The 26,870-nt window shown below is 36.9% G+C and overlaps 1 protein-coding gene across 2 annotated transcripts; it reads left to right on the forward strand.

Moving 5' to 3' along the window:
* The first annotated feature begins 3,867 nt into the window (after positions 1-3,867).
* Positions 3,868-25,593, forward strand: SLC7A2 (solute carrier family 7 member 2). 2 transcript variants are annotated; one of them, XM_026033525.1, is made up of 12 exons: positions 3,868-4,003; positions 9,199-9,589; positions 10,437-10,592; positions 12,600-12,765; positions 13,320-13,456; positions 14,169-14,391; positions 16,925-17,064; positions 20,566-20,668; positions 21,947-22,152; positions 22,455-22,621; positions 23,297-23,405; positions 24,054-25,593. In XM_026033525.1, the coding sequence occupies exons 2-12, from the start codon at positions 9,214-9,216 to the stop codon at positions 24,239-24,241; spliced, it is 1,971 nt and encodes a 656-aa protein (XP_025889310.1). In that variant the 5' UTR covers positions 3,868-4,003; positions 9,199-9,213; the 3' UTR covers positions 24,242-25,593. The 2 variants fall into 2 exon arrangements, with proteins under 2 accessions (XP_025889310.1, XP_025889312.1); XM_026033527.1 differs by lacking the exon at positions 16,925-17,064 and adding an exon at positions 17,460-17,596.
* Positions 25,594-26,870: the final 1,277 nt, after the last annotated feature.

Genomic DNA, 26,870 nt, shown 5'->3' on the forward strand with positions numbered 1-26,870 from the left:
TTTCTGGCATTTTCCATACAAGGAAGATCTTCCTCTAAAGGGGCAATCTGAGAGGATCTGTTTCCTCACATTTAGAAATAATGGCCCAAAAAATTTGGAGAGGCCATAATTACACAGCTGAATTGTGCCTCATCTTTTGGTTTTCAGTGAGTAATTTTTTTTTTCAAAATCTAGTGACTTTATAGTGCATATGCACTAGATTGTTTTATATTTTAAAGTAGATATAACATCTAAATAAGAGCATTGTAATGTACATTGTGGTACTTGCAGTTAAATATAAACTAGAGAAATGATTTGTTTGGTTACATTTCAGTTTTGCTTGGGGAGTAATTTGCCTAAGTATACAATTGTGTTCTAATGTGGAGTTGTTTTTCTTCTCAATTGTTCACTGAACAAATGGAGAGAATGCCAGAGATTGCAGTGGATAGGGAAAAAAAGACACAGGGAACTAAAAAAAAATCCATAAAACCTTTATTGTGAAAAAGTATCATCAGTCCTCATCTCATTTTTTGTTTGCTTATTGCTGGTAAAGAAAGAGTCATTATTTTGTAGCTCAAAAGTCTTCCTATTTTGTAACTCAAAGTCCCTACTTTGAAGCAAGGCCTGACTTCAATGATATAAGTTGAAATTTTGCTATTGACTTACTGGGTCTGTATGTTTAATACCAAGAACTTGTTTGTTTTGCTTTGTGAATACGACAACATGCCCTCGATGACTCTGTGTTAATTCTGCACAGTGTGGAGACTTTTAGAGTGTGTGCATGTAGAGTACAAACAGTTTGCATATAAGATCTCCATAGAGTATTTTATAGATATTTTGTAGCTCCTATAGGAAGAGCTATGGTTAGAGGGAATCAGTATGTCTACAGRAATGAACATGTATAATTATAACTCTTCCTTGAGCTTGTTTTATTTTATTTGAAAAACAAAATAGAGTTTCCATCTTTAAATTTGAGCCCTTTCTCCTATTGGTTGTCCATCTGATCACCTGCATATTTTGCAGCCCATATTTAAAAAGCAATTACTAGTCGTTGTAAAAAAAAAAACCCTACATTAGCATATTGGAATTAGATGCACATGTCTTTTATAATCTGCATAATTCTAGCATCTAAGCTATAAGAAGCRTCAACTACCCTATTTATTTTACTGAGTTAATTTAAATTTCAAGCTTAAGYATTAAGCTGTGGAGCTTCAGCAGCAACATCACTCATATGTGTTCTTCTGTAATCTCAAGTGGGTTCCCAGATCTTTCCAATTGCTAGAACTAAACCTGTCTGTGTATATGCCAAAACTTTCAAAGATACTTCATGACAACCTATGCAATGATACATATTTAAGTACATATATGGATATCTCTCTACAGATACAAAAACCTGTGACACATTGAAAAGCAGAAACATTTGCATGGCATGATGCTGCTGTACTCTGGGATGCTAAGATAACTTTTGGTGCTGCTCCCATGACCAGAAGATGAGGGAATTTGCTAAGGTTGGATAGTGAGGTTTGGATGTTGAATATTTGACGTCATTTGCTTTAAAATTTCTTTCTGTGAAATGTTTTAGGTCTTTGTTACTTTTGCAACGAGCTGTCTGTGTTTATTTACTGTTATATAGTTGTAAAGCCCCTTGGGAATTACCCCCCTGCAGTATTGGTCTCAAGGTGATACCACGGACAGCAATTCCAGCTGCAGGTGTGGCAGGGAGCACTTTGTGAGCAAAGTCAGAGAGCAGCCCTGTGCAGTTACATCATCACGAACCTTGTGAGGGGTGACCAGAAAGCCATCAAAGTGAAACACTCACTGCAGGCTGCTCTCACACTTGGGTTTTCTGTGAGGGGAGCCTGGACAGACACTGTGGGGAAGGTAGCCCAAGGAAAGTAGCTCTTGGAAGTCACGTAGAAGGGCCTGTGTATTCAGAAGCTTATGAAGCACTATTTTTTTTTCAAAATGTCAGAGATGTTTTTCTCAGTCTATAAGGTATATTAGCAAGCAAATTAAGCAATAAATTGCATAATTTTGCATTACCAACCATTTGTAATGGATCTTCATGGTTGGAAATGATTCACAATTGACCTTCATGAAGTTAACTAAAATCCAAACAAATAATTATCCAAGACCTGGAAAGCTTTCAAGTGGTTCATGGACTTCCTAGGGGATGATGAATTGGAGAAAAAAACACCTAGGTATTGTCATGGGTCAGAGTGATGCTGCTTAAGAACAATTTCTGGGTATTTCCACACAAGAAACGTTGTTTAACAGCTAGCCACTCCTAAYTTAATTTCTCCTTGTTTGCTGTCTTCTGACGGGGTATTTCTCAAGCTAAATAGCAAAGAAGAACATGAGAGGAGGAAGCTGATAATTGACTTTTGGCAATTAGGCCCAAAATACAGAGAAAATGCCTGAAACTCAGGCAGTAACATGAGGTTGCTGGAAAAYAGAGCTATGAGAACAAGGAGATTCCCTCAACTTCAGAAGGGGTGAAGGCCTATTTGGAAAAACGATAGAGTTCATATTTAATGGGGATATTCTGCTCCCCGTGAGGAGAAACCTGAGTGCTGGTATCACTAGCACTTTAATGAACAAGCTCTTTTCTTTCTCTACACTTTTTWGCACTTTCAGAAGGGAATAGCCTTGGATAATATATGTCACCTGCTAGTCCTAGCCCTGTGGAGCACTCTTTTTGAAGGCTTTCTCTTCGGGATGAGAGCAGCTAAGGAGGTTGTATTTGTCATTTGTGTGTGGCCATAAGATGTAGGATTTTTCTAGGGAAATGAAGGAATAGCCTTCTGCGTTCCTTCAACAGTGGCAGGCTGCACTTGKGGAAAGCTGAAAGTTGAGAGCAAGTTGCAGAGACATAGTCCTTATGTTTTTCTCCATTTTACTGGCATATTTTCTTAAGAAAGGTCTTTTAATGAAGAGAAGCAATAAGGCTTTTTCCCAGCAAGTCTCATATTTCACAAGTGTTTTAAGAGAAACAATATGCTGTGAATAATGTAGACTGGAAATACTACTACATGTTTGGGGTGGGTTTGTCTGCCATTGGAAGTAATAAAAATACAGCTGTATGTTATTCATTGGGATTTAGTTTATTCTGGAAGCTAGTTTTTAAGAAACTGAGGTTTATTTATTGGCTGTGTCACAGGAGTGTTTGGACTATCCTAATTCCCATCTTAAGCATTTTTACTTTTCAAGCCATATAAAGGAGAGCTAGCTATACTGTGTGTTCACCACAGCTCAGCAGAGCTGGGGAATGGTCTCTGTAAATACACTCCGTTCTGTGTTGTTTCTAGACACAACAGTACTTCTCAGATGATTTCTATTCTTCTAAAAATTACTCAGCAAACMTTTTACATTCTGCATTGTTGGGCTGTGGTCTCAAGGATTCGCTTTGCAAAGTATCTTTTAATATATTCCAAAACCAGAGGATTTATTGCAAGGGCAACAAATGTGAAAGCTGGGAAAACTGAGCTTTCACACTGGGAGACACAGTTTGATGTCCCAGATTTTTTTTTTCTGTTTATTCTTTTGTTTAAATTCATGTGTTTGAAAGGAAAGAGCCTCCTGCGGATGCCCGGGGGACCCCTTCGCAGCAGCCGCGTTGCGCAGGTGAGCACGTGGGCTTGCTTAAATGCAGAAAATGGCATTCGAGGTGGATTTCATGCAGAAAATGGCATTCGAGGTGGAGAGGGTGGATATGATTTATCGGAACAGCAGCAAGACTGGTCCCTGCCCACCTTGGCTGGGCAAATAGCTGGGCAGCTTGGAGCCTTCCAATCACCTGGCGCAGCGGAGCCTCCACCCCCTGCGCCGCAGCCGYGCTCGCACCACCTCCACTCTGCTTTTAAACAAATATTTAATAAAACCACTTTACACTATTGCTCTTGCGTTTAGGACTGCGGACGCTGGGCACTCGAGAAGTTCGGGACTGGGAGGCTGCCTAGCAGAAGCTGTGCCGGCTCAGATTTGTAAGCAAGCTTGCTGCTGAGAGAAGCCACCTGGAAGCAAGGTAGCTTGTCATCTGAAACGTTAGCCTCCAAATGTGCCTTTGGAGCAGCCAGACCTGTGGCACGCAGGGTTAACTTCGGGGTACTTTACAGCACTGCTGTAGCTCTGACTAAATGCAAAGTCATGTATTGCTGTAGTTGTTGTCATTTGTGCTTTCCTTCTTGGGCTAACTCTCATTTATTTCTTCTTTTTGGGGGCGAACCTTTCCTTTTCCATCWTCAACAGGTGTTGCTTTCTAACCAGGAGAGGGAWAAGGATCATTTAAATGTATCACTTTAAATATGCCACCATATTACAAACTCTGAGAAAGTCTCGAGCACCGCATCAACTTTTATGGCACCACAAAGTTGCAGTTCATTTAAAAACATGTATTGTGTGAGCTTGTATGTACACACGTGGGATCACAGCCTATATGCAATTTTGCCTAAACGCCAAGGTGAATTTTTAGCTTTCATGTGTTGTTGCACTTGCTCTAATCAGTGATACTGAAACTTTGATTTAGGCTATTACATTTATTTCAGATCAAATACATTTTTTTCCCTAAATTCTTCAGTTGGAAAATATAAAATGCTCAGAGATGTATACAGTTTTTTTTTCAGGAAACTGAAACTGAAGAAAGAATTTTTACTTTAATCTCTATATAATGTATATATTTTCCCATTTTGAATATGATGCAGGCTTGTTGAAGACTTTAAAGTATTTTCTCCATAATTTGTGTGCTTAATATGCATAAGCGTAATTTGTGCTTTGTATATTTAGAATATAAAGTACTCCATCTTACAGTTATAATATGATATATAATATGGGATCAAAAAAAACCTAATTTAATGGGCAAGAAATAAAGCATCTTTGAACTACTTATGCTTCAGGAAACTGTAAATATACATACTRAGAATAATTTAACAACTTTCAGAATTTCTGTGTAGTTTTATAACCCTTTTTTTTACACGTGTTAGATATTTTTTCTTTTTTATTAGATATTTTAATGGAAAAATTGGTATAAATATTGAATTGCAACTGTAGCACAATGATAGTTTGATCAAAAGCTTTGTTTTTTCCACCTGCATCAAGGGTTTGTTGAGTATTGATTTCAATTGAGGTCATATAATTTAATTCAAATATTATTTTTTAATAAAAGAGTGAAGTACAATACAAACTGTTTCTGCACTGTCAACATCTACCTACTGTTTGTGTATTGCTTTGCAGTAGGAGGCTTCAAGTTGTTGGATTTTTTAACATGGAAAATATTTTGGAAAAATGGTAGACTTCACATAACTGAGAAGCAGTTAAAACAGTTGTAAAAATCAATAAAAACTTTGCACATGGAGGCTTTGTGCCTTGAATTGTCTATGTATTTATAGACTTTTTGCCACAAAACTTTTGCTCTGGAAGAGGCCATTAAATGTTCCTCATCATCCATTCAAATGGAAGCACTATAAGATAGGCCTAGTATGAATTGCAGGACTGAGCTCATCTTTTTAGATCAGCATTCGGATGAACAATGATCAAGCAGTAAATTATCTAGTCTAAGARTTTCTAGGAAAGGTTGATAGGAAGAAGAAGGGTCTATGAGTAGCTAGAGAAAAAAAGACATCAAAGAACAAGAGAYTGGAGAAAAATTTGCTTGCTCAGGTATTCTGGCAACTATTGTAAATGTTCATGACAGTTGAGGAAGGTTTTATTATTAATATTATTAATATTATTATTCTATTTATGTTAAATGGGTCTGTCCACTTCTTCCCTGAACCAAACTAGAATCTCCCTTTTTTTTGCATGCTGCTAAAGGATTAAAACACTCAGTTATAATGTGCCCAGCATGGGCATTCTGGGGAGAGAGATGTGCAAAGAGGGCCTTGGATGGCCTGGAGAAACACTGAACACTGGTCCTCAAGTCTAAGGCAGCTGGAGTTTCCCTTTCTTACAGAGAGCTATTGGAGACATATTCCATGTTAGAGTGAATTCATATCTAAGGAAAGACTTTCCCCAAAAGAGACTGCAGAAGTGCTGTGACCCAGTGTCCGCAGAGYAAGAGAGCCACCAGTTTGTTTGTGACAAATGCCTCGGTAGAGCACATTGAAATGAGGTAGAGTTCAGGTTTGCATGCATGGGAGAAGCAATAGGTTGGATCTGCTCCTCTCCTTATTCAGATATATCTGCATGCTGTTAGTCAGTGCAAGCACATTTTCCTTTTTGGTTTTGTATCACTGATTTCCTGTGCTTAAGCCCTGTAGTGCTCAGGATTGAATCCTTCCTCTGYTTACATTCCATGGACAACTCTTTCCACTTTGACCGATTGTTACTTGGCTATTGTCCTTGGAGTCCAAAGACAAGCAAGCATCTAATTCTGCCCTCAGGAACTAAGAGAAATGCCTCAGAATGCCTCAGAAGCCCTGTGAGATCTGTCAGGGGCAATGTATTATGAGAGGATCACTTCCTTCTTGATTAATTGCCTAGTCTTTTACCAAAACCACCATTTCACAACCTGACAAGCATGCCTTTCTAGGAAGGCTCAGAGAAGAGCCAGTGCCAACAAGCTCTTCTGTGCCAGTGCTAGTAGCATGAACAGCAGTAGAAGCCACAAGAGCTTGGTAGGAAAAGGCAGGTTTAGACCTCAGTGGTTAAGGGAGGAAGTAATGACAGAGGAGATGGTTATAGTGTCGAGGTAGCAGAAAAGTACTGGGGACTGCTGGTCAAAAGGTAGGATACCATCTCTTGCCTATTCCTCTTCCTTTCCCTTGTTTATCTTACTTAGACTTCCTCTCTGCTGAAGATCAATGATGAGGAAAAGGTGAGGTTTTCTCTCTCATACAGGATTAGGAATAAGACTGTTTTCAGGCGCGTTGTTTCAGTCACTACAAGTTTACCTAGGACAATGCTGCCACCAAAAGGCACACCCAGCTGTTAGCTTGTTTGCTTCTGTGGGTTAGTGTTTGAGTGCAAGACATGCTGAGCCGTAGCACTACAAGAAGTTGTATTTCTGAGTCAGCACGCATTGGCCCAGTTTTTCTTKTGAAGAGAGTAATACATTGAATAATCTGTCTTAGAGGTGACACCTTAAAAAAGACTAACTTCCTGCTGAGCTTTCCCCTCAAGAATGAAGTGACCAATACTGGATCCTTTGCTTGTCACAGCAAAGTCTGAAACGGGGCCACATCTGAGGTAGCACATGTGAGAACAACTGTCAAAGTAATATTTTCCTGTTAGTGGAGCACCATCTGAACTATCATTTGGCAGACAAATCACCCCTTAAAAATGCCGTGAGTCTGCATCATTGAAATTACTAATGGRAAGAGCATGGAGCCTCAAGATCACTACTGCCTCCAGCTATGGGCTTCAGGCTGGCTATACCAACATAGCAGCATGATGGTAGGTAGAGCTACAGAAGTGGCACTGTAATAAGAATCCAGTGGTCTTGGCCAACTACTACCCAGGACAGAGAAACCTGCAACTGACATAATGGGGTACCTGATCCTGAGGCCAAAAGATTCTCTGAAGAATTCAGGAACTACAGTAGAGAATTTTGCCTGAAAAAAGGCAATRTTGATTCTCCTCAGAAGAGCTTATGGATGTCTTCTGTCTTTGCCAACATTTATAACCTGTTAGTTTCAAACCTGTTGTGTGGAACCTCCTCAGTGGGTGAAATCTAGATAATCATAAGTAGATCCTTATTTCAGAGCCTGAAAGGGCTGTCTAAGTTTTGGGAATTTCCCAGTTTTGCCTCATTCCTGTACTGTACTGTACTAGGGCAGCTGAGGGGCATCCTTAATGGATGCCCAAAGCTATTTACTTCTGTTCATGATCCTTTTCTATTTCTCTTTCCCTGAGAGGAAATGGAGATGGCTTTTTACCAAGAATCTTCTTTAAAGAGAAATGCTACATGGCTGACCACACTTGAGGAATAGAGGGGAAGACATTTTTGCTGAGGATTTTTGAACACAATCTTGCTGTCAGTATGACAGTTCTCTTACTTGTGACCCTGTATTGTCCTGAGATCTAACACTGGCAATAGTCAGATAACTGTCTTGATGCAAGACATTGGTGTAAGTAGTTTGGACTCTTGCAACTCTCTACAGAGGCTCTCTAGAGATACAGGAGATTCATACCTCTTGGTGAGGAATCTATCAGCAGAATATATTCCTCTAAAAGAAACAGATTTAATTTCCTAGGAGAGTGCCACTTTACAGATCATGTGAATACAGATGGCGTTTGATATGGATTGCAAAGAAAACCTCAGAGGCCCAGGTATTTTAAGCCAAAGATTGAATATTAATGAAGAAATGACACTCAGAGCAGATGCAGGTTTTAAGGAGAGCAGCATGACAATCACAGTTTGACTGTTGGAGCTGGAGCTTCTAATTCTTACCAAACTGTTGCCTATAGTACAATCCAGTCAACRTGTTCACATGCAGGTGTGTTCGACAGGCTTTACAGTAAGGGTGTCTCTTTGGCACGTCTTTGTCTGTGCAATTCCAGCGTCCTGTCATGCAGTCAAGTGCTTTGAGTCCCCACTTAGCACGTTCTCCGAGGTGGGAAGCAGGGTGGCCATCATAGGAGGGAGGATCACCCCTTTCTTGTAAGGAAGAGTTGTGTGTTTTTTCTTTTACAGATAATTTTGGGAAAAACACTTGATGTGGGAGGGCTTTAAACACTGTTTTAATCTGCTCTCAAGCAGTTTTTACTTAAGTGAATCCTAAAGGCAAAAAGTTTGTCATTTGAATCCAAAAGTAAATTGTGTTGATGACTCTATCAGGATGTTGTATTTTAAAACTTTTGCTATTTGKAGACTTGGATTTTGGATGTTAAAAACGCTTATTTTAGATTGGTGCTGATCTCTGTCTTAAAACTACTTGGGATTTATGAGGTAATAGATGTCAGTTCTTATTCTGTTTTGGAGATGGCTAAGAAGAAGTCAGTAGCAGTTAAACAGAAACAATTTGTTCTATTTTTGCAGCAGTAAAATAAACCTAAAAGTGATGGCTCATTTCCTAGAGAGATATTGTGCTAGATATAAAATTAAGTATAGTGATTCCATCATGTTTCCTAGATAAAAAGTACATGTCAGCTTATTTAATGTCATGGAACACTGTCAATGTATTACTTACTGTAATAAAATTCTTGCAAATATACTACTTTAGTTGTTTTCACCAGTGGTTATGCTAGTTTTTATGTATTAAAGTGATTTTTCTCTATTTTCAGTGTTCTACATCCRCCATGTTGCCCTGTGGACCAGCTCTGTCATTTGTCCGGTGCCTGGTGCGGAAGAAGAACGTCGGTGGTGAAAATCCTGAAGACTCCAAGTTGTGCCGATGCTTGTCTACTCTGGACCTTATAGCACTGGGAGTAGGAAGTACTCTTGGTGCTGGTGTTTATGTCCTTGCTGGAGAAGTAGCCAAATCGGATTCCGGACCTAGCATCGTTTTGTCTTTCCTCATTGCTGCCCTGGCATCCGTGATGGCAGGGCTTTGCTATGCCGAGTTTGGTGCCCGTGTCCCCAAGACTGGTTCTGCGTATTTGTATACTTACGTAACTGTTGGTGAACTATGGGCCTTTATCACTGGTTGGAATCTCATTTTGTCATATGTTATAGGTAAGCATTAGAACAAACGAAGCACTCAAGGGTATCTAAGGCAGCAGATAAAACTATAGTATCTCACTTCAAGAAAGCCATGATGTTTTAGTATTACCTTATTACTATAACCTCATGCTAATTAAGTACATTAAAAAATGCAGTCTTATCATGTGATCCCATCAAAGTTGACTGGATCTGAATAAAATCAACATTTATATGTGGTATATTGAAATAACTAATTTAGTGCTTTGGCAGAGATGCCTCTATTTTATTTAAAACTGTTTTTTTCCAGAGGTAGCATGGCATTTTGGCCCAGTATCTACTATGGTATGTACAGGCACATGTATTTTTTTCATGTATACATAATTTTGGGACTATTGCTCAAATCAGCACATTGATGGAGCATTATATTGAACTSTATTTAGTGATAAAAATGAAGTTATATCTAGCTATGGCCACATACACTTTTTTTTTTCCAGGGACGAGCATTTTAAACCTTCACTCTAACAACATAGATTTTTCCTAGTAATTTTTTTTATCCAAATGGCAAAACCTCCCTTCTTCCATAAACTATTTTGTTACAATGCTTCAAACTGTTTATAATATGCCATGTTGTAAACARATTATATAGAAATAATTTATGTGATATTTGGGAGCAAATGAGATATATTTTAGTTAGAGGATATATGTTATAATTTAACTAAGCACGTAATTTCTATAATATTAAAATTCATTGTCAAAAGCCTCGCTATTTTAAGGTAAGTTTTGCTTTCTTTAAATACAGGTAGCAGTATTTTTTTCAATAGAAGTAACTCTGTCCTTTTGTATATGTGCAGAATCCTAAACTTGCATGTATTTTATGAAGGTACATCAAGTGTAGCAAGAGCCTGGAGTGGTACCTTTGATGAACTACTTGGAAAACAGATTGGCCATTTCTTCAGAACCTACTTCAAAATGAATTACTCCGGCCTAGCGGAGTATCCTGATTTCTTTGCTGTCTTCCTTGTATTGCTTTTGTCAGGTAAGGGAAAAACATGCATCTTGATGATTTTGATGTCGGGCTATAGAATATGTCTTACAGGCAAGGAAAAAATTCTTTTGAATAAGCAACAGAAAGCAAATAAATGATAAAATATAGCTTTATTTTACCAAAAATACCTAGTAGTTTTAGAGAGATGTGGATGCACATTTGGTATTGATGCAGTGGCCAAATTTTTACATGTACCATTCTCTTCTAYTGAGGTTGAGACATTAAATAGTCATTTTGCACCGTAGAGATTGCCAGGTTGAGTCAGATACTGGCATATGTGGCTGCAGCAAGGGTAACACGGATAAGCAAGATAATTCAAACAAATGGTGCAATGTGTGGCGTTCCTGTAGTTTTTATGAAAAACGCTTGTACTTCTAGAAATTTTAGTCCTAGTTTTTAAGGTGGTTTTCATATGGTAAGTAATATAAACCACAAGRAACTATCAAAACTGGAATATAAGCTTGAGAAGATTCATGGATAGATTTTTTTCTACGTACATGAATTTTGTAAAAAAAAAAAAGGACTTTTGAAAAAAATGCTTTTTGAAAATTTTCCTGTGWTTCAGCAGTATTTAATGCTTCCAATCAGAACATATTTTGAGAAATATCAACATTAACAGTCAGTGCTGGGGCCCTTAATGGACCTTTTAGTTTTTTTACCTGCAAAKGAAGGGGAAAAACATTTTTCTTTTTGAAAACTGAAACCCCACAAACTGAAATGTGAATATAGATTTTGCCATCTTATATCTGTTTTCATCATCATCAGTGCTGTTTCCTGACATCAGACATTGAGTTTTCATTTGTTGTTCATCTTYTCATCCCTCACAACGCTCTGTCTTCACTTCTTTTGCACTTCTACCTCCACAGACCTCACCAGGTCTATGTGTAAACTGTTCAGCCCCCAGCGAACCTACTCTGTGAAATTCACTGCTGTTGAGAGGAAGGGCAGAGTCAGGACTTCTCAGGGCTGTGCAGGTTGAGTGTGGTACCGTAATTCAGTTCTGAGCTGTGCAAACCTCAGTCATAGCAATATAGCAGACAGTGCTTTACAGAAAAAAGAATTGTGTTAAGTACAAGGGACAGTCCATAGAAATCTATCCATTTGTATTTCTTCCCTAAAAAAAGGACATTTTAAAAAAATGTGTTTCATACTGTGTTTCATACAACATTTAGCTGATTGAGACATTGCCTTCTAAAGAAAAGCTTAGCTAAAGAGCATGCACTTATTTCCAATAAAAATCTCTTTTGTGAAGAAAGCTTGAGCAGCTCATATTATAGATTTTGGCTTATGAGAAGACAGCAAAAGTCTCATTAATGCGGTCAGAATTTTTTTAAACATTATCTTGAAAGGCTTAAAATTTTCAGACTTAATCTCTAAATAATGAGGGAAAGCAGGTTTGTGACATTAGTGGAAATGCTTAGAGTGCAGAGAACCTGTGCGAGGCTTTCCGACTGTACTTATTTTTTTCCTGATCTTCCTGCTGCCTGGTGTTCCATTGAACTATAAATATAGCTAAAATTGCTACAAATCTAATGAGAAAGTAGGATGCTGATGGAAAACCTTTCAGATGATTGTTTAAATGCATGAGACTATTTTAGAACCTCTATGAAGAGCAGATATGCATTTCTTTTAGTGGCTTTATTAGTYGAGTAGGAAATGTGGCTTTTACTATGTAATAGAAACTTACCGTGCATACTTTAGATTATTAATCTAACAATAGTGATTATTTTATTACTCTAATGAGTAATAAAATTCTGTATGCAGTTCTGTATGTAGTAGATTCTGCCATTCTGTTTTTAGTAGGCGTAGAATTTTTGTAGCTCTTTTCATTCCATGGCATAAAATAGAAATATGCATTGGAGGCACCGAGGAGTAACACTTGCTCAAAATATGTTTAAGTACACATTATTCACAGTACTTGCATATACATCTTTTTTAAAAAGTCATTTTATTACTTTAAGTGACTGTTCACAGTTAGAAAGTGTTTCTGTTTTATAGGTCTTTTATCTTTTGGAGTAAAAGAATCTGCATGGGTGAATAAAATTTTCACTGTCATCAACATCTTGGTTCTCCTGTTCGTTATGATTTCTGGTTTTGTGAAAGGAGATGCTGACAACTGGAAAATAAGTGAAGAATATCTCATTAACCTTACTGTAATAACAGAGTAAGTATTTTTTTCTTTTTTTTTTTTTTGGCTTATATTCCAAGCAGCTCTGTGTTATACTTGCTTCAGTGTTATTGCTGATTGCTCTGTTCCTGGGAATAATAATAATATATATATATATATATATATATGTATATGTAAAGAATGTTTTTCTTTTGTTTTCTTCTTTGTATTTTCCTTAAAAATATTGTGTTGTTTTAATAGTATCGTACATAGCCATTTGTAAATTTATTGGTTTCTCATCCTTAAGCCATGCTATATTAGCTGTAGTATGTGAGTATGACAACAAGGTTTTCATGCACTGTTAGCATTTTAATGTGTTTTGATATGAACAGCAAAGTGAGTAGGATGGTACATGTATGATTAAATATTTTTCTTTTTTTGTTTCTTATAAGCTCTGCAAAAGTGATTTATTTGAAATAGGATTTTTTGTAAGTTTTGTAAGATAAGCTCTATCTTGATGAGAGCACATAACATATTTTTCCAGATACATACATTTATTGTACCAATAATTAAAAATCAGTTATTTTCCTGCTGTATTTTCTTTCTTTTAGGAATCATTCATTCTATCAGAATGTGACAAGTAAATACGGGAGTGGTGGTTTTATGCCATATGGCTTTACAGGAACATTGGCTGGTGCTGCGACCTGTTTTTATGCTTTTGTAGGATTTGACTGCATTGCAACAACTGGTAAAATATTTATATATATGTGTGTGTGTGCGTGCTTGCACGTGTGTATGTACAATATGCATTTGGAAGGAACATAGGCAAACAACATCACTGTATGCTAGTCTTCTGCTGGGCTCTTCAATCCATGTCTGAGTTCATTCCTGAATGAGGTGATCATACGGTGGGAAGGAGGAGATATTTCTCATTTTACTCCTCAGTAAAATAACTGTTGCTTTTCAAGTCAGGGTAATACTTATTAGTGGCTTTTCTTCTGCCCAAATCATGCTAATAACCTGTTTGCTTTTGCCCTTGTCTGAGCTGGGATGTGTCTCCTACAGGGTGATTTTTACATGAATGAGAAGAAGTGAATGTTTAGAAAGCTAAACACATTGGATAACTAACAACTTGCAAATTGTAAGCAAATAACCAGAAACAATGGGCTTTTGCCAGCCTAAATACAGAATGTGTTTTATGCCCTCTAATTTRCCTCTACTTTTGATGCTATTTATGGGGACAAAATATTGAGTTATATTCTATGTCACTAAGCTTATTTTGTAGAGATTTTTAAAAAATGGTATTATAAGTATGATTCCCAGCGTTTAGATTAACAAATATGCTGATTTGTGTTTGATGATACCTTTTAAAGCTGAAGATGGAAATGGAATTCAAAGCTGAAGATGGAAGGCAGGAATTTTTGTTTGTTTTTAATTTCATATGTATTTTTTTTTTCCAGGAGAAGAGGTCAAGAATCCTCAGAAAGCCATCCCCATAGGGATTGTGGCATCCTTGCTTGTCTGCTTCATGGCCTATTTTGGGGTTTCGGCTGCTCTCACTCTTATGATGCCATACTATTTACTAGATGAGAAAAGTCCTCTGCCAGTAGCATTTGAATATGTTGGATGGGGTCCTGCAAAATATGTTGTAGCAGTGGGATCCCTCTGCGCTTTGTCCACAAGGTAAAGACACTGAAATACTAATTTCACTGGGGCAATGGGGTGGCCAAGAAACTGGTGGRTAATATAAGACATTTACCTGTTTGTTCACATGGTCGTTTGGGATTACACAAAGGATTAGCAATAAGCAGCAATAAGTATCAGTATGTTTACACTGACGCAGGACTTGATCACTATAAGCACATTAATTTAGGTTCCTTTCTAGATTGTAGTCTTATGGGACTCTACCTCTTTTACTTGCTACGAGAAATGTCCCTGCTTAAATATGTATTTTTCAAACAAATGATCTACAAGTTATCTCTATTAACAGATAAAATAAACCTATTTTTTCCTTTCTTGCTCTCTGCTCCCAGCGACACAGTAGCTTTATGGCTCTGTGTATTTGCAGGCACTACTGAAGAAAGAGCAGTCAGGGCCACCTCCTTCTCTACTGCCTCTCTCTGGTTTTCTACTGTCCAGTAGCCAGTACATTTTTTAACATCATCCCTTGCCCTGATATCTGTGGGGGTTTTTGGTTTGTAGATTATATAGATACGAAAATATGATAATTTATTCCCCCTTTGGAAACAGGAAGTAACTTTAAAGTAATATGTTCTTTTGATTAAAAAGATTGGGGAAGGTATGGGTGTGTTACGGGTCCCCATATATGATAACCCAGTTATATAAAGACTTAGAATAAAATATTGCTTGGTACTTAAATTTAGAAAGAAAAATACAGATACCAACCTCCTACCTGAATTTATGTAGGTAGCAAGTCATTTATATGAGCCATAGCAATAAGAATACTGACTGGCTGTTCTACAAAGCAATAAAAAGATAGTGTCTGAGCAATAACAGCAGCAATATTTGAGATAACCCTGTGAGCACGAGACTGTGTGAGATGGGCACACTGCTTGTGGAGAGCGATTTAAAGGAAAGGAATGTTCTTGATGTAGGAAGTAAAAAAAAAAGGAAATAGATCCAGAAGGACTTCCAAAGAATGGTAGGAGTGACTGTGAATGTCACATTTCCACAGTTTCCACAGGATTATGGTTAATCTCTATCTAGCGTCATGTCCCCTCAGTTTGGAAGGTTTTACTGAGTTTGTGCTCTATATTGATGAATAATAAAAGTGATATTTAAGGAGAAACTGGATCAAATATTGAGTAGTGGAAAACAAACTAAACTGAGATGGTAAAATACACAGTTTCAGAAATCTGAAATTTTGGTCTCTCTTTCCAGTATATTTTAAATTATTATATTTCCTCATACAGAAACAGTTTTTATTGTTGTTGACTGTTTTCAGTTTAGAACAAAACAAAGGATATTTCATTTCAGATTCCTCAGTTCAGAGGCATTATTAAGAAAAAAATTGTGATCATTGCTTTCTATCCATATAGTCACCTCTTACTAGGTTATGTCATGAACTTGTTTCCGTGGGATAAAAATATTCATTAATATTTCCATTATTTATGTGAATTCATTTAAATAGGGTTAGGAGAATTAAATTTTTCAAAGCCATAAGAGCAAAACTTTGGCAAAAGTTTTGAAAAAAAATCCTGATTTGAAGAACAAATTGTGGCCACGCTTCAGGAAACATTCTTTTTTTTTTGGAAGGAACTTTTATGCAACAACCTCAGTTCCTGTGCAATGAAACATGTTTCATATGTGTCTAACCTTAATGCTCGTATCCCATGAGCATTACTAAAAGCATTTAGCATCTGGGCTATGTAAAAGCTGCACTTTCTGTACAAGATATAGTAGCTTTCCCAAAGCAAGAAGGACAACCATTCAACTGATTGAAAACTGGTATGCTTGCTGCAGAGGTTATGCTGGCTTTACATCTTGTCTTTTTGTCCTTTCAATGTTTTTGGTTTTCTTGATTGCAATTATTTTGCTTTGAGGGAAAGCAACCACTGAAATAAAATATGTATTTTAAACTGAGGTTAGAATCATCAATGTTTTACAAGCTTTCTGTGTTCTGCTGATAACAAATCTAAAATAACTAGCTTTACATCTTTCGATAAAGAAACAATGTAGCTTGGCTAAAGGTGCTTTAATTGAAAAGAACAATGTCCCCAAATATAACTGTACAGTGCTTATTCTGAGCTACAGTTAATCAGCATTCCCAAATGGAAATGCAGAATTTATGAGATGCTGCAAATGCTTATTGATTGGCTCCTGCTGACTGCCAGGCTTCCATAAGGAATGCTAAAGCTCGGATGCATCGTTAGCGTGACCTGGAACACGGTCCTGGTCCACTAATGCCCAAGAACTACAGTGATGGCAAAAATTAATCTGCTAATCTGAATTATCTCAAATTAAGTAATTCTGTTACCTAAATCAACAACTTCACAAGAGAAAAAAAAAAGTATATTCTAAATATTCTATTTGTGTCTGATCTGTAGTATCTTGGGCTATGGGGCTTTCTGGTTTTGTCTTACAGTCATAAATTTTGTTTCTGTACATGCCATTAATTCACGTTGTTTATCTTTTCCATGAYACAACCCTGCATGAACTGTGTTTGCCGTGTTGCATGTATTTGCTTTTTACTCAGTCTTCTTGGATCCATTTTCCCAATGCCACGTGTAATCTATGCTATGGCGAAGGATGGCTTGCTTTTCAAATGTCTAGCTCAAATCAATTCCAAAACGAAGACCCCACTAGTTGCTACTCTATCGTCTGGTGCAGTAGCAGGTGAGATTAAGAGCTGGTCCTTGTGAAGAAAGGTGCACTGCTAAACACGTTGCCTGTATGGATATAAACCTCTGTTGTGCAATTCTGATTTGCTTTTGGCTGAAATGATCCAGTGTGATTGCCGCCAGGTAAAATAGGTTTCTAGTGAAACTTTCCTCTACCACAGATTTTATATTTTTTGATTAATCTCAAGTGCTTTGAAAGCCTAGGTTCAAAATAAAGAAACCAAAAGCATCAATCAGACAGACAAAACAACAGCAGCAGCAGCAACACAGAGCCTAAAATCAAAACTAAACATAAACCAGTCCAAGTTTTCTTTTTGTGTAGTTGGGTTTACCAGTAAAGCGTTGTGCTTTTAATAACCTGTATTTGAACTATACATTTTTCTGTTCTAGTCTTCTCGGCTCTATGTTCCCTTTGCCCCGAATTCTGTTTGCCATGGCACGCGATGGTTTACTCTTTAGTTTTCTTGCCAAAGTGAGTCAGAGGCAGACACCAGTTTCTGCCACCTTGACTGCAGGGGTCATCTCTGGTAAGCTTTAAAAGCCCATACTTTCTTAAAACTGGGAATCAAACCCTTTATGCACGTGCATGGTAATTCTTATTTTCAAAAAGGGCTGCGTGTTAACTTCCCTTGCATGTAACATGGGAATAAAATTACTGAGKAATCAAAGGATGTACAAACTCCAAATCATACCAATCATGGTGGTGGTGGTTTGATATCAAAGAATTCAAAATGACTCTGATTTTTTTTTGATTTTTAATATTGGCCTCTCTTCTATTGTGGATAAGCATTTTGCTTTAAGTGGGTCACATTTTTATTATGAGACATGAGGAAAAAAACTCTACATTTTTAGCAGGATCAACTTTTGTGTAAAGTCCATACATAGATACTTTCTCATTTTCCTCCAAAGAAAAAGAGACACTGTTTTGGTACGAGCTTACCYCATCACTGGGGTGTGCGTGTGTTGGGGAGGGGTGTGTGTTTGCACATACACATATATGCATGCACATATATGCCTACATACAATTTAGCAAAACAGCACTTAAGCAGCTATTAGCAACTCCTGTGTTTCACAGAGGAAATATTTTCTCATGCAACTATTTCACTTTTGTCAGTGTCAGTACTTCTTGCAGAGATATATGTAGCTGTGCCCAAATTTCACTGTGCTAATTCACTGAGTTGTCTGTTTATATAGGAAAATTGGAAATTCCAGAAGTATTTAACTCAAAGGCAAATCAACAAGTCTTAAATCAAAACTAATTCAAATATGAAAACCTTGACTTTTAACAGATAGCAACCCTGGCCAAAGGTACTATCAAATAAGATATTCAGGACTGAGCTTAAAACATTATTATTCAGTCACCCCCAGATGCCCTTTGCAAAGCTGGAGCTGGTCATGCAGTGTGTTTGTACTTGGTGCTAATGTGGCAAGGCACAGGCACGTTTCCAATAGCTCCTGCTTGAAGCATTAGCATCAGTTCCCATTTTTGGGGGGTCCAGTACAAATTGATCACTTAGATGGGTTTGTATTGTTTGGACTTTTAGTTTCAGCCTATATGTTTGACTTCTTCCTATGTGCTAATTTGGAAGTGCAGTTATATGGGATGAAATCAGTGTCTTTATCTGAATTCACTGTAATGATGAGGGGAAAGAAAACTGTATTACTGGGTGGGTGAACTGGTCGGGGAGCACAGCCCAGACCCTGGGTACGCAACAGCAGTCGGCTGAGCTGCTCCTAAGCCAGTCTGGGGAATTCACTGTGTGAACAATTTACCTGAGATGAGTTTCTACTGCTGGAGAAGGGCTAGGTTTTTCCTCTATTTTTAAGAAGATGCCTGTTYGGTAACATGGTTACCAAATTAAGTGCTTTTGCCAGAAAAGAGGTATGCAACAGCTTGTAATATATAATCGGACTGTCCTAGCATAGATAGTTTCATAGGTTTAAAGAGTGTTAAAGAGATTAGATGTTTGGCCTTTTAATTAAAGATATCAGGTCAAAACTACAGCTGAGGCAATCATTGTCACATGGTTTTATTGTGACTTGCATATTGGAATTGTGATTGTGAAAGGTGGTAAATGGGGAAATGCTTCATTGTCAGGTCATAAATTTCTCTACTGYTGTTTCTTATGACTGGAGAGAACTGAGAGAAGTGGAAAAGCTACACTGTTTCTTGCATACAAGTTTTTTTATAAATTTAGYTTTAATGCATAAAATATTCTGGGCTAGAAAGTAGCCTTTCAAAGCTAGGAGGATTTAAAATTAAATACAGATACTGTGTAATAGGCTACAGCAGGTTCTGTTCTTTTTCAGCTATGTTTACTCAAGCTCATCTGAGCACACTAAGCAGTGAGGTTATTAGAAATTTGCCCCATAATTGACTTCTTGAATTTATGAACATACTTTTTATTTAAAAAATGAGATGATCTTTTTTCCTTCATTAGAAAAAGAGAATAGCGGGTAACAGAGTAGTCTGGTTTTCATAAAATCACACTTCCCTTTCTTCATCAGGATAAAAAAACAGGAGAATGTGTGTTTGTGTTTGGGCACTTACACACCTGCCTACAAATACATTAACACATATACAACCTTTCTGTATAATATAAAAATATTATATAGTGCATATAGAAAAGTTTGTGTGTGCATATATATATACAATGTGCAAAGGCTACTTTTGATGGTTTCCTTTGATGCTGAAATTAACCGGTGATTCAAAAGATTAAATACTTTCAGATTATTTCTGTTTCTAAATAATATTAATAAAATACAAATATTTTAAGAGGCCTTTTGGACACATGTATTTCGAATCATTTAACATTAGTCTTTCAGTAACTTCTCGTACCAATTTCTTGATCAGATGTGTGTGTCCATGTGCAGACAGCATAGACCAAAAGAGACATTACATTCAAGAGTCTCAAAAAGAAGGTTTCATAAATAAAAATGATTTCTATAGTTACTCTCACTGTTATGAAAAATTCTGCCTCTGATTTCAGTGGCCTTAAAAACACTTGTTCTTGTGAGACTTTGTTGGCTTTTTCTGAAGGCCACTTGAACTTAAATCAATTTTAAAAAACTGCACTGTTTTAGAGAGAAATCCTGAAAGCTCTTTGCACCAAGCTTTTTCTCAGATCAGTGGAAATGTAACACATTTTACTGGGCCAGATCCTTGTTGCACAGCTCTGCAGTGGGAGCCCTCCTCTCAGTTTTTGATGAGATTCTATTGATCTGTCTATACAGATAAATCTAGTACAAATCGCTTTGTTACACAGCATGGCTGTACAGCTCATTTGTGCATATCTATTTGAATAAGATGCCCAGCAGCAGGAAATTAAGTTTGCAAGTGTTGTCTATGACTTAAAATGTGTTTTTATGGATTACCAAAATTTCATTCATATTGCTGTCTGTAAAGCCATGTAATATTACACTGCTGAAAAACTGTAAATCCCAGCTCTCTAATTTAACAGCCTCATACAAATTTGCATTTTCTTTTTTTTTTAAGCTGTAATGGCATTTCTTTTTGACCTAAAGGCTTTAGTGGACATGATGTCTATTGGTACACTTCTTGCTTACTCACTTGTGGCAGCCTGTGTCCTCATTCTTAGGTGAGTCAAAAATATTGTTTCTATTCTGCTATGATTTGTTTTTCAGCATACAAACAGAATTGACATTTATGATGCCTTTCTTTTTTTGCTATATAGTTAAATGATTAAAATTTAGCTGTAATGCATCTAAAAGATTACTAAGAGCAATGAGTTTTCAAGAAAACACTGAGTGGCCATATTGCAATAACAGTATAGCAATTGCTCAAATCCAAACTTCGTATGAAATTAGACACTTTATTTTCCAAAAGAAGAACTGATCCAGGCATCAGCACCAAAGGCACTTGTTGTAAGCTTAGGTCCAAAATATAATTAACAATATTTTGCATCTGAATATGAACTGTGCCATGTACCAGGCCTATTTTAGGAGGTTTATGTGAAAGACATACATGTTCCAAATAATTCACAGGATGAAGAAGCTAAAAGAATGGACTGTTATAAACAATTGCTTTGTATTACCCTAGACAGTAAGTTAGCAAGATCAGACCAATGTTTCAAGATGTGATAGTCTCAGAGGAAAGTAAAAACATGTCCTCACAATGAGTGAGGTTGTGAATAATTGTCAGCAAAACTGTGTTATCTGTTGTGTTTGTAATGTGACAGAATAACATTGATATATTGATGATAGACATAGGCCATTTTGTTATGTATTTTGTGTATCTTCATTAGGGTATTGACCTTTTACAATATTGTAAGAAGCTAAATTGATAACTTTGAAATGTATGAGCATACTGTAATTCTAAGATCACTTAAATCTGTTCAAATTCACATGTTGCATTAATTTGCACTTCAACAATCACTCTACTTTATCCCATGGTGACTTATTTAAAATATGCGTTTGTAAAAATATACTTAAATCCCAACAAAGCAGATGCAAAATTTCAGCCTGAGCCAGTTAACAGRCCTTTTACGTGATGGGAAGCCCATCAGAATGGAGGTGCTGCTGAAAGGAGTGATTCGCACTCCCTACCCTTCTGTATCACTGACCACCAGATCTTGTTCCTTCCTCTGTGCCAGATTTGTACTATCTAGCTCGCCTGTTGGTACATACACTTAGATTAATAAACCGCTCCCAAAGCCTCAAGCAAACACAGCAAAAAAGTGAGATTCCACGTTTTTTTGGTCTGAGATAGTGACTAAGAGCATGCTGCTGCAATGCGCTTACAGATTTCAAACCTCTGCTGCAGGGAGTTTAGCTTTTAGATACATTCCCGGGAGTATATTCATTCAAACGTCTAAGTAAACTTGATTTTTGTATTTTTTCTCCTGTTTTATGCATAGATACCAACCCAGTTTAACCTATGAGCAACCAAAATATTCTACAGAAAAAGCAGCTTTGGCTGCATCAGAAGGGGAATCTATAGTAAGTGAATCACAGATAACTATGATACGAGAGAATCACTTTGGTCTTCAGACCCTGATTAAGCCATCCAGCTTTCCTACAGAGCAGACTGCAACTACTGTTAACTTACTAGTGGGTCTATTAGGTGAGTATCCAGCTGTCCAAACTCATATAAAAACTAGCATAAATAATGTAATTTTATTAGAGAGCAATTAAATAATGATATGTATCTTTTTGGAATCATCATTAACATGTTATTCTGGAGAACGAGTTTCTAATTCCTGATGGATTTGATCTATAARCTATATTTCTCTTCAAATAAGCATTTTCATTATAGCATTTCATACTGCTAAATGTCTGCTATCGTTCTTTTTATAAGTCACCTCCTTTTCAATGCAGAGCTTAAGTGACCTCTTTTATGTTTGCATCATTTTGTTTTCCACACAGCTTTCTTGGTCTGTGGCTTGAGTGTTCTCACCACGTATGGGACTCATTTCATTGCTAACTTGGAGCCCTGGAGCATTGGCCTTCTTGCTACATTGGTGGCACTCTTCATATTTACCCTTCTCCTCATCCAAAGGCAACCTCAGAACCAGCAGAAAGTGGCCTTTATGGTGAATAACCTCACGTTAAGCTCTAATCTTACACAACAGTAATTTTAGACCTAGTTTAGACCCAACTAGAGAAAGAKTCATTTTTCCTAAGTCTTAGAAAAATGTTTATTTTATAACCGGCTTGTTGATGTTGCGTGTGATGATTTGAGTCCTTCCCACAGTGCCAGCCTTTCATTCCTAGCTTTCATTTATAATCTGAGATAAATGGGGAAGAACTAAGAATATTGGTGAAGATCAAGGAATCTGATAGGAGGGACAATTTGGAAAGAAGCAATATGTGTAGTATTATATATATATATATATTTGTATACACGTGTGTGTATATACACACACACACACACACACATGCACATACTTGATTAAGCTAATATTTTTCAGCTGTAGATGCAGGAATTCAATAGTATGTGTTCTATACGAACTGGAAAGTTTTTCTTGTCTACCTAGAGAATATATTTTGAAAGTTCCAGATATGTGGAAATCAGTGGTTAAACCCAAGGGAAAAAGAAAATTTCACTATTTATTTTCTTATTTCAGTAAGAAAATTTCCCACTTCTTTTTTGGTGAGTAGGTTTATCACCTCTAGTTGTGCTGTGTAACTCAAGATTGACATTAGTAGTTGAAACATATAAGAAATAATATTTAATAATACAAACATTATTATTTATTTCCCCTCAGGTTCCACTGTTGCCATTTTTGCCAGCCTTCAGTATTCTGGTGAACATTTACTTGATGGTACAATTAAGTGGTGACACTTGGATCAGATTTAGCTTCTGGATGGCATTTGGTAGGTACTTGGTTCATTTTGGTCATCTCATGTTAAGAATAATTGTCCCTCTTCAGATGTTCAGCTCCCTTCCTTTGAATTTCTGAAAATAACTTAGTAGTTACTATAATAAAATAATTCTGAAAATAATTTAGTAGTCACCTGCTGTTTCTTGTCAAAACAACCCAGTGCCTCAGAAAAAAAGATCCAGAGCCTAAATTGTAAATACAGCTGTGAGGAATAGGAGCTAATCAAACTTATAGAGACTAAATCCAATAGGCCACATTTTTTTTTCTACTGATTATAGCTAAAATTGAGGAGAAAGCTGGTCTTACATTTCCTTCCCACTACATCAATCTTTCCCCTTTAAGGCATGGAAACTACATTAATTTGATCTACCTGTAAATAAGACATAGTAGTTTCCTTGACCTCTTAGAGTCATGAATTAGACAAAAATGAGGCACTGGAATTTAGCACCAGCACTTCCAGGGGAACAAGGAAAACCTGAACCATGACTTTCAGTTTACCTCATGCAGACAGCTGAAACAGAAAGAGGGGCTTGTTCTGGAAAAGGCACTCAGAGAGTAAAAAGCAACTACTTTTTAATGCATTATTTACTTGAAACCTTTTTCTTTTCTTTTCTTTTTTTTTTTTTTTTTTTTTTGGAAGGCTTCCTCATTTATTTTGCTTATGGCATCAGACACAGTCTTGAAGGTCATCCTAGAGAAGGAGATGAAGATTCTGCTTCAGAAAATAGCGGGATGCAAGAAAAGAACCCTGTGGCAGAAGAGGATGAACAGGAAAATGCAAATGAAAATGATCAGTTTCTTGCACATGAGAGGACAAGTGAATGTTAGTCTATGCAAACATACAAGTATTTTAAACAATAAACTGATAATATACTTGCTGACTGAACTTTCAAAAGCTTCACCAGCCAACATTGTGTCTCTTGAAAGTGTTTACCACAAAGCCAGGCTGATATTTTGGACAAGCTGCTGACCTGTTTTCRTCATTTCAGCACTGGTAGCGTGAAGAGTAATGCTGAAATTACAAAAGCAAACAAGAAAAGTACCCTTTGGCATGTAAAAATTTGGATGCATTGTTTGAACCATCGTAYGGAATCACTGGCAGCCACAAAATGTGAAGAACTATAGAACTGCCTGCCACAACTTCTCAATATTCTACCCTGCCTTATGAACCCAAGTGCCTTTCATACATTTTCCTGTTTCTCTCAAGTGTTTTGGTCACAGCCTAATGGTGTCTGAAATAACAAAGCAACTAGCTCACTGAGCATTAAAATACCTAGTATTTTCTATATAATTAATTCTAATGGGAGATAATTTGCAAGTAGTTCTGGAGAGTGTTTTGCAAAACAAATGGTTTATTGCACAGATCTGATTCTATGCAAAAAGCAGATATTTAAAATATTTTTATATATAAGTAGTAAAAAAACCCAGTTGCTTACCCTTATTAATAGGTGCTTATGGAAAACTCAACTAGTGAAGCTACTTTGATGTTTTTTAGTGTCTCTGAACAGCATTCAAGATTGTTATTTCTGTCTTATGTTAATTTCTTTCCTTTTAGTTTTGCTGTGTATATAAAATAATACTCCCAGGAGGACTTACATTGTTTTCTCCTAAAGCACCTGGGAATAATCTGCTGGTCACTGTGTGGACAGTGACATGGGTACATGATTTAGCAGGTGTTTTGCTACTGATTCAGAAGGGCCCAGATTTCATCACGAACAACATAATTTGGTACTTAAGCAAGCACTTGGTACTTGCCAAATTACGTTAATTGGGTACCAATGTACCAAAAACATTTAGTGCTTTGGTATACAGCAGCATCCTTTGTCATGTGCTGAGGTTTTTACTTCTGGTTCTTACACATTGCTTCTCCTCAAAAAAATTAATGCCTAAAATCCTGGCCGCCTATTCAGGTAGAAGGGGAGGTGAAACAGAGATTTAAGCTTCTTAAAGAATATTCTTTAAAGTGTTTCAGTGTTTTTCAGTTAAACATATGTTACAATCCAACTCTAAATCCATAAACCCATTTATGTGGGTAGGATGTCCTAAAGATAACTTAGGCAAAGAACCAAAATGTTGCAACAGTGCTGTGTGAACAATTATTTTAAATCTAGWAAAAATGGGCAGTTCTTTTTTAACATAAAAATCATATTACTTTTGACACTTTTTTCAGCAAATAGGCTTAATATCTTGTAGAATTCCACAATGCAGAGTTATTTTGCAAGAATGCCWTTTATAAAATTAACTTCCCTTGAGCTAGAGGGAGCAGTCATGAACTTTGTCACRGAGAGTTGCAGTCTGAAGCATAATACTGCTTGCATTAGTCATTGACATTAATCCTTGTTGTTAGCTATAAAAACTTTTTATCTGTGAGAGCTATGCTCATCAATAGTATAAAAAAGCACCTTATTTTTTTATAATATCTGGAATTTTGAAAAAAAAAATTTAAGCTATTCTTGTCTCTCTTGCTTTCTGTCTTTTTGATGGCAGTGGATTCAGGTGATTTTTTTTTTAATCTGAAAGTGAGTTCTAATATTGTAAGGGAGGAACCTGCATACATTTTTAAAGGCAGAAAAGTAAGTGCTTTTCRATAGAGACCTTAGCAATATGCTAAGGTTTGATGTTGTCGGCCTGATCTCTTGCTGTTCAGTTTGAATTGGGACGTGACTGTCTTGCTGCTGGGAAGACAGGGAGATTTTTTGCTGTTGCACTAGTGGCCTCTACCGGCTACTCAAAAGAAGCAATCCGAAAAGATTTGCACTACTGTTTCTCTTGTTGGGCATAATCTTGGGTTTATGATATTTCRGAGAAAGTCTGTAGAAAAAACTTGCAAAGAGAGTGAAGCAGGGCATTTGTGGTTCCCTTCTCCCAGGAAGTGAATGGTAAACATACAATAAGAAAAATGCCCACCTCTTAACTGAGGTTTCAGAAAAGCCCTTTAAATGTTGTTGTCCTAAGAACTGTTGTGCTTAAAACTGGCAGTCCTTAGAAACAGATGGGACACAGAGAATGAGGAGAGACTATAGGTAGGTGGCCATGTGATACTATTTTGACATATCATAGTCCTTCCAGAATTCATCTTAAGTTGATAGCCTCTTCTTTCTGCATTTCCTCATAGCTTTACATGACATCATTACGGAGATACTCAAGTGTCTTATTAGAGTAAGACAAACAGATGACATTCTAAGTAAATATTTTGTAATAATAGGAATTAAGAGGATTTTTCAGGGTGTTTTTTGAGTTATTRATGAGTTTCAATACCTCCATTTGGTGAATGTAGGAGCTGCCAATGTCAGCTGGATCTGCTGTTTTAATTGTACTTCTCAACAGAGGCTCATTTTTAGGAAAGCATGAGAGAAAAAAATATGTTCTTGGTTGAAACGTTAGAATTTAAGACCTTCAAAGCCACTGAAAGGGATTCAGTCTAGTAATCCTCACATGTCAACACAGAAACTTTATT

Source organism: Nothoprocta perdicaria, unplaced genomic scaffold (assembly GCF_003342845.1).
Source record: "Nothoprocta perdicaria isolate Ctin4 unplaced genomic scaffold, notPer1 scaffold_13, whole genome shotgun sequence".
Taxonomy (NCBI): domain Eukaryota; kingdom Metazoa; phylum Chordata; class Aves; order Tinamiformes; family Tinamidae; genus Nothoprocta; species Nothoprocta perdicaria.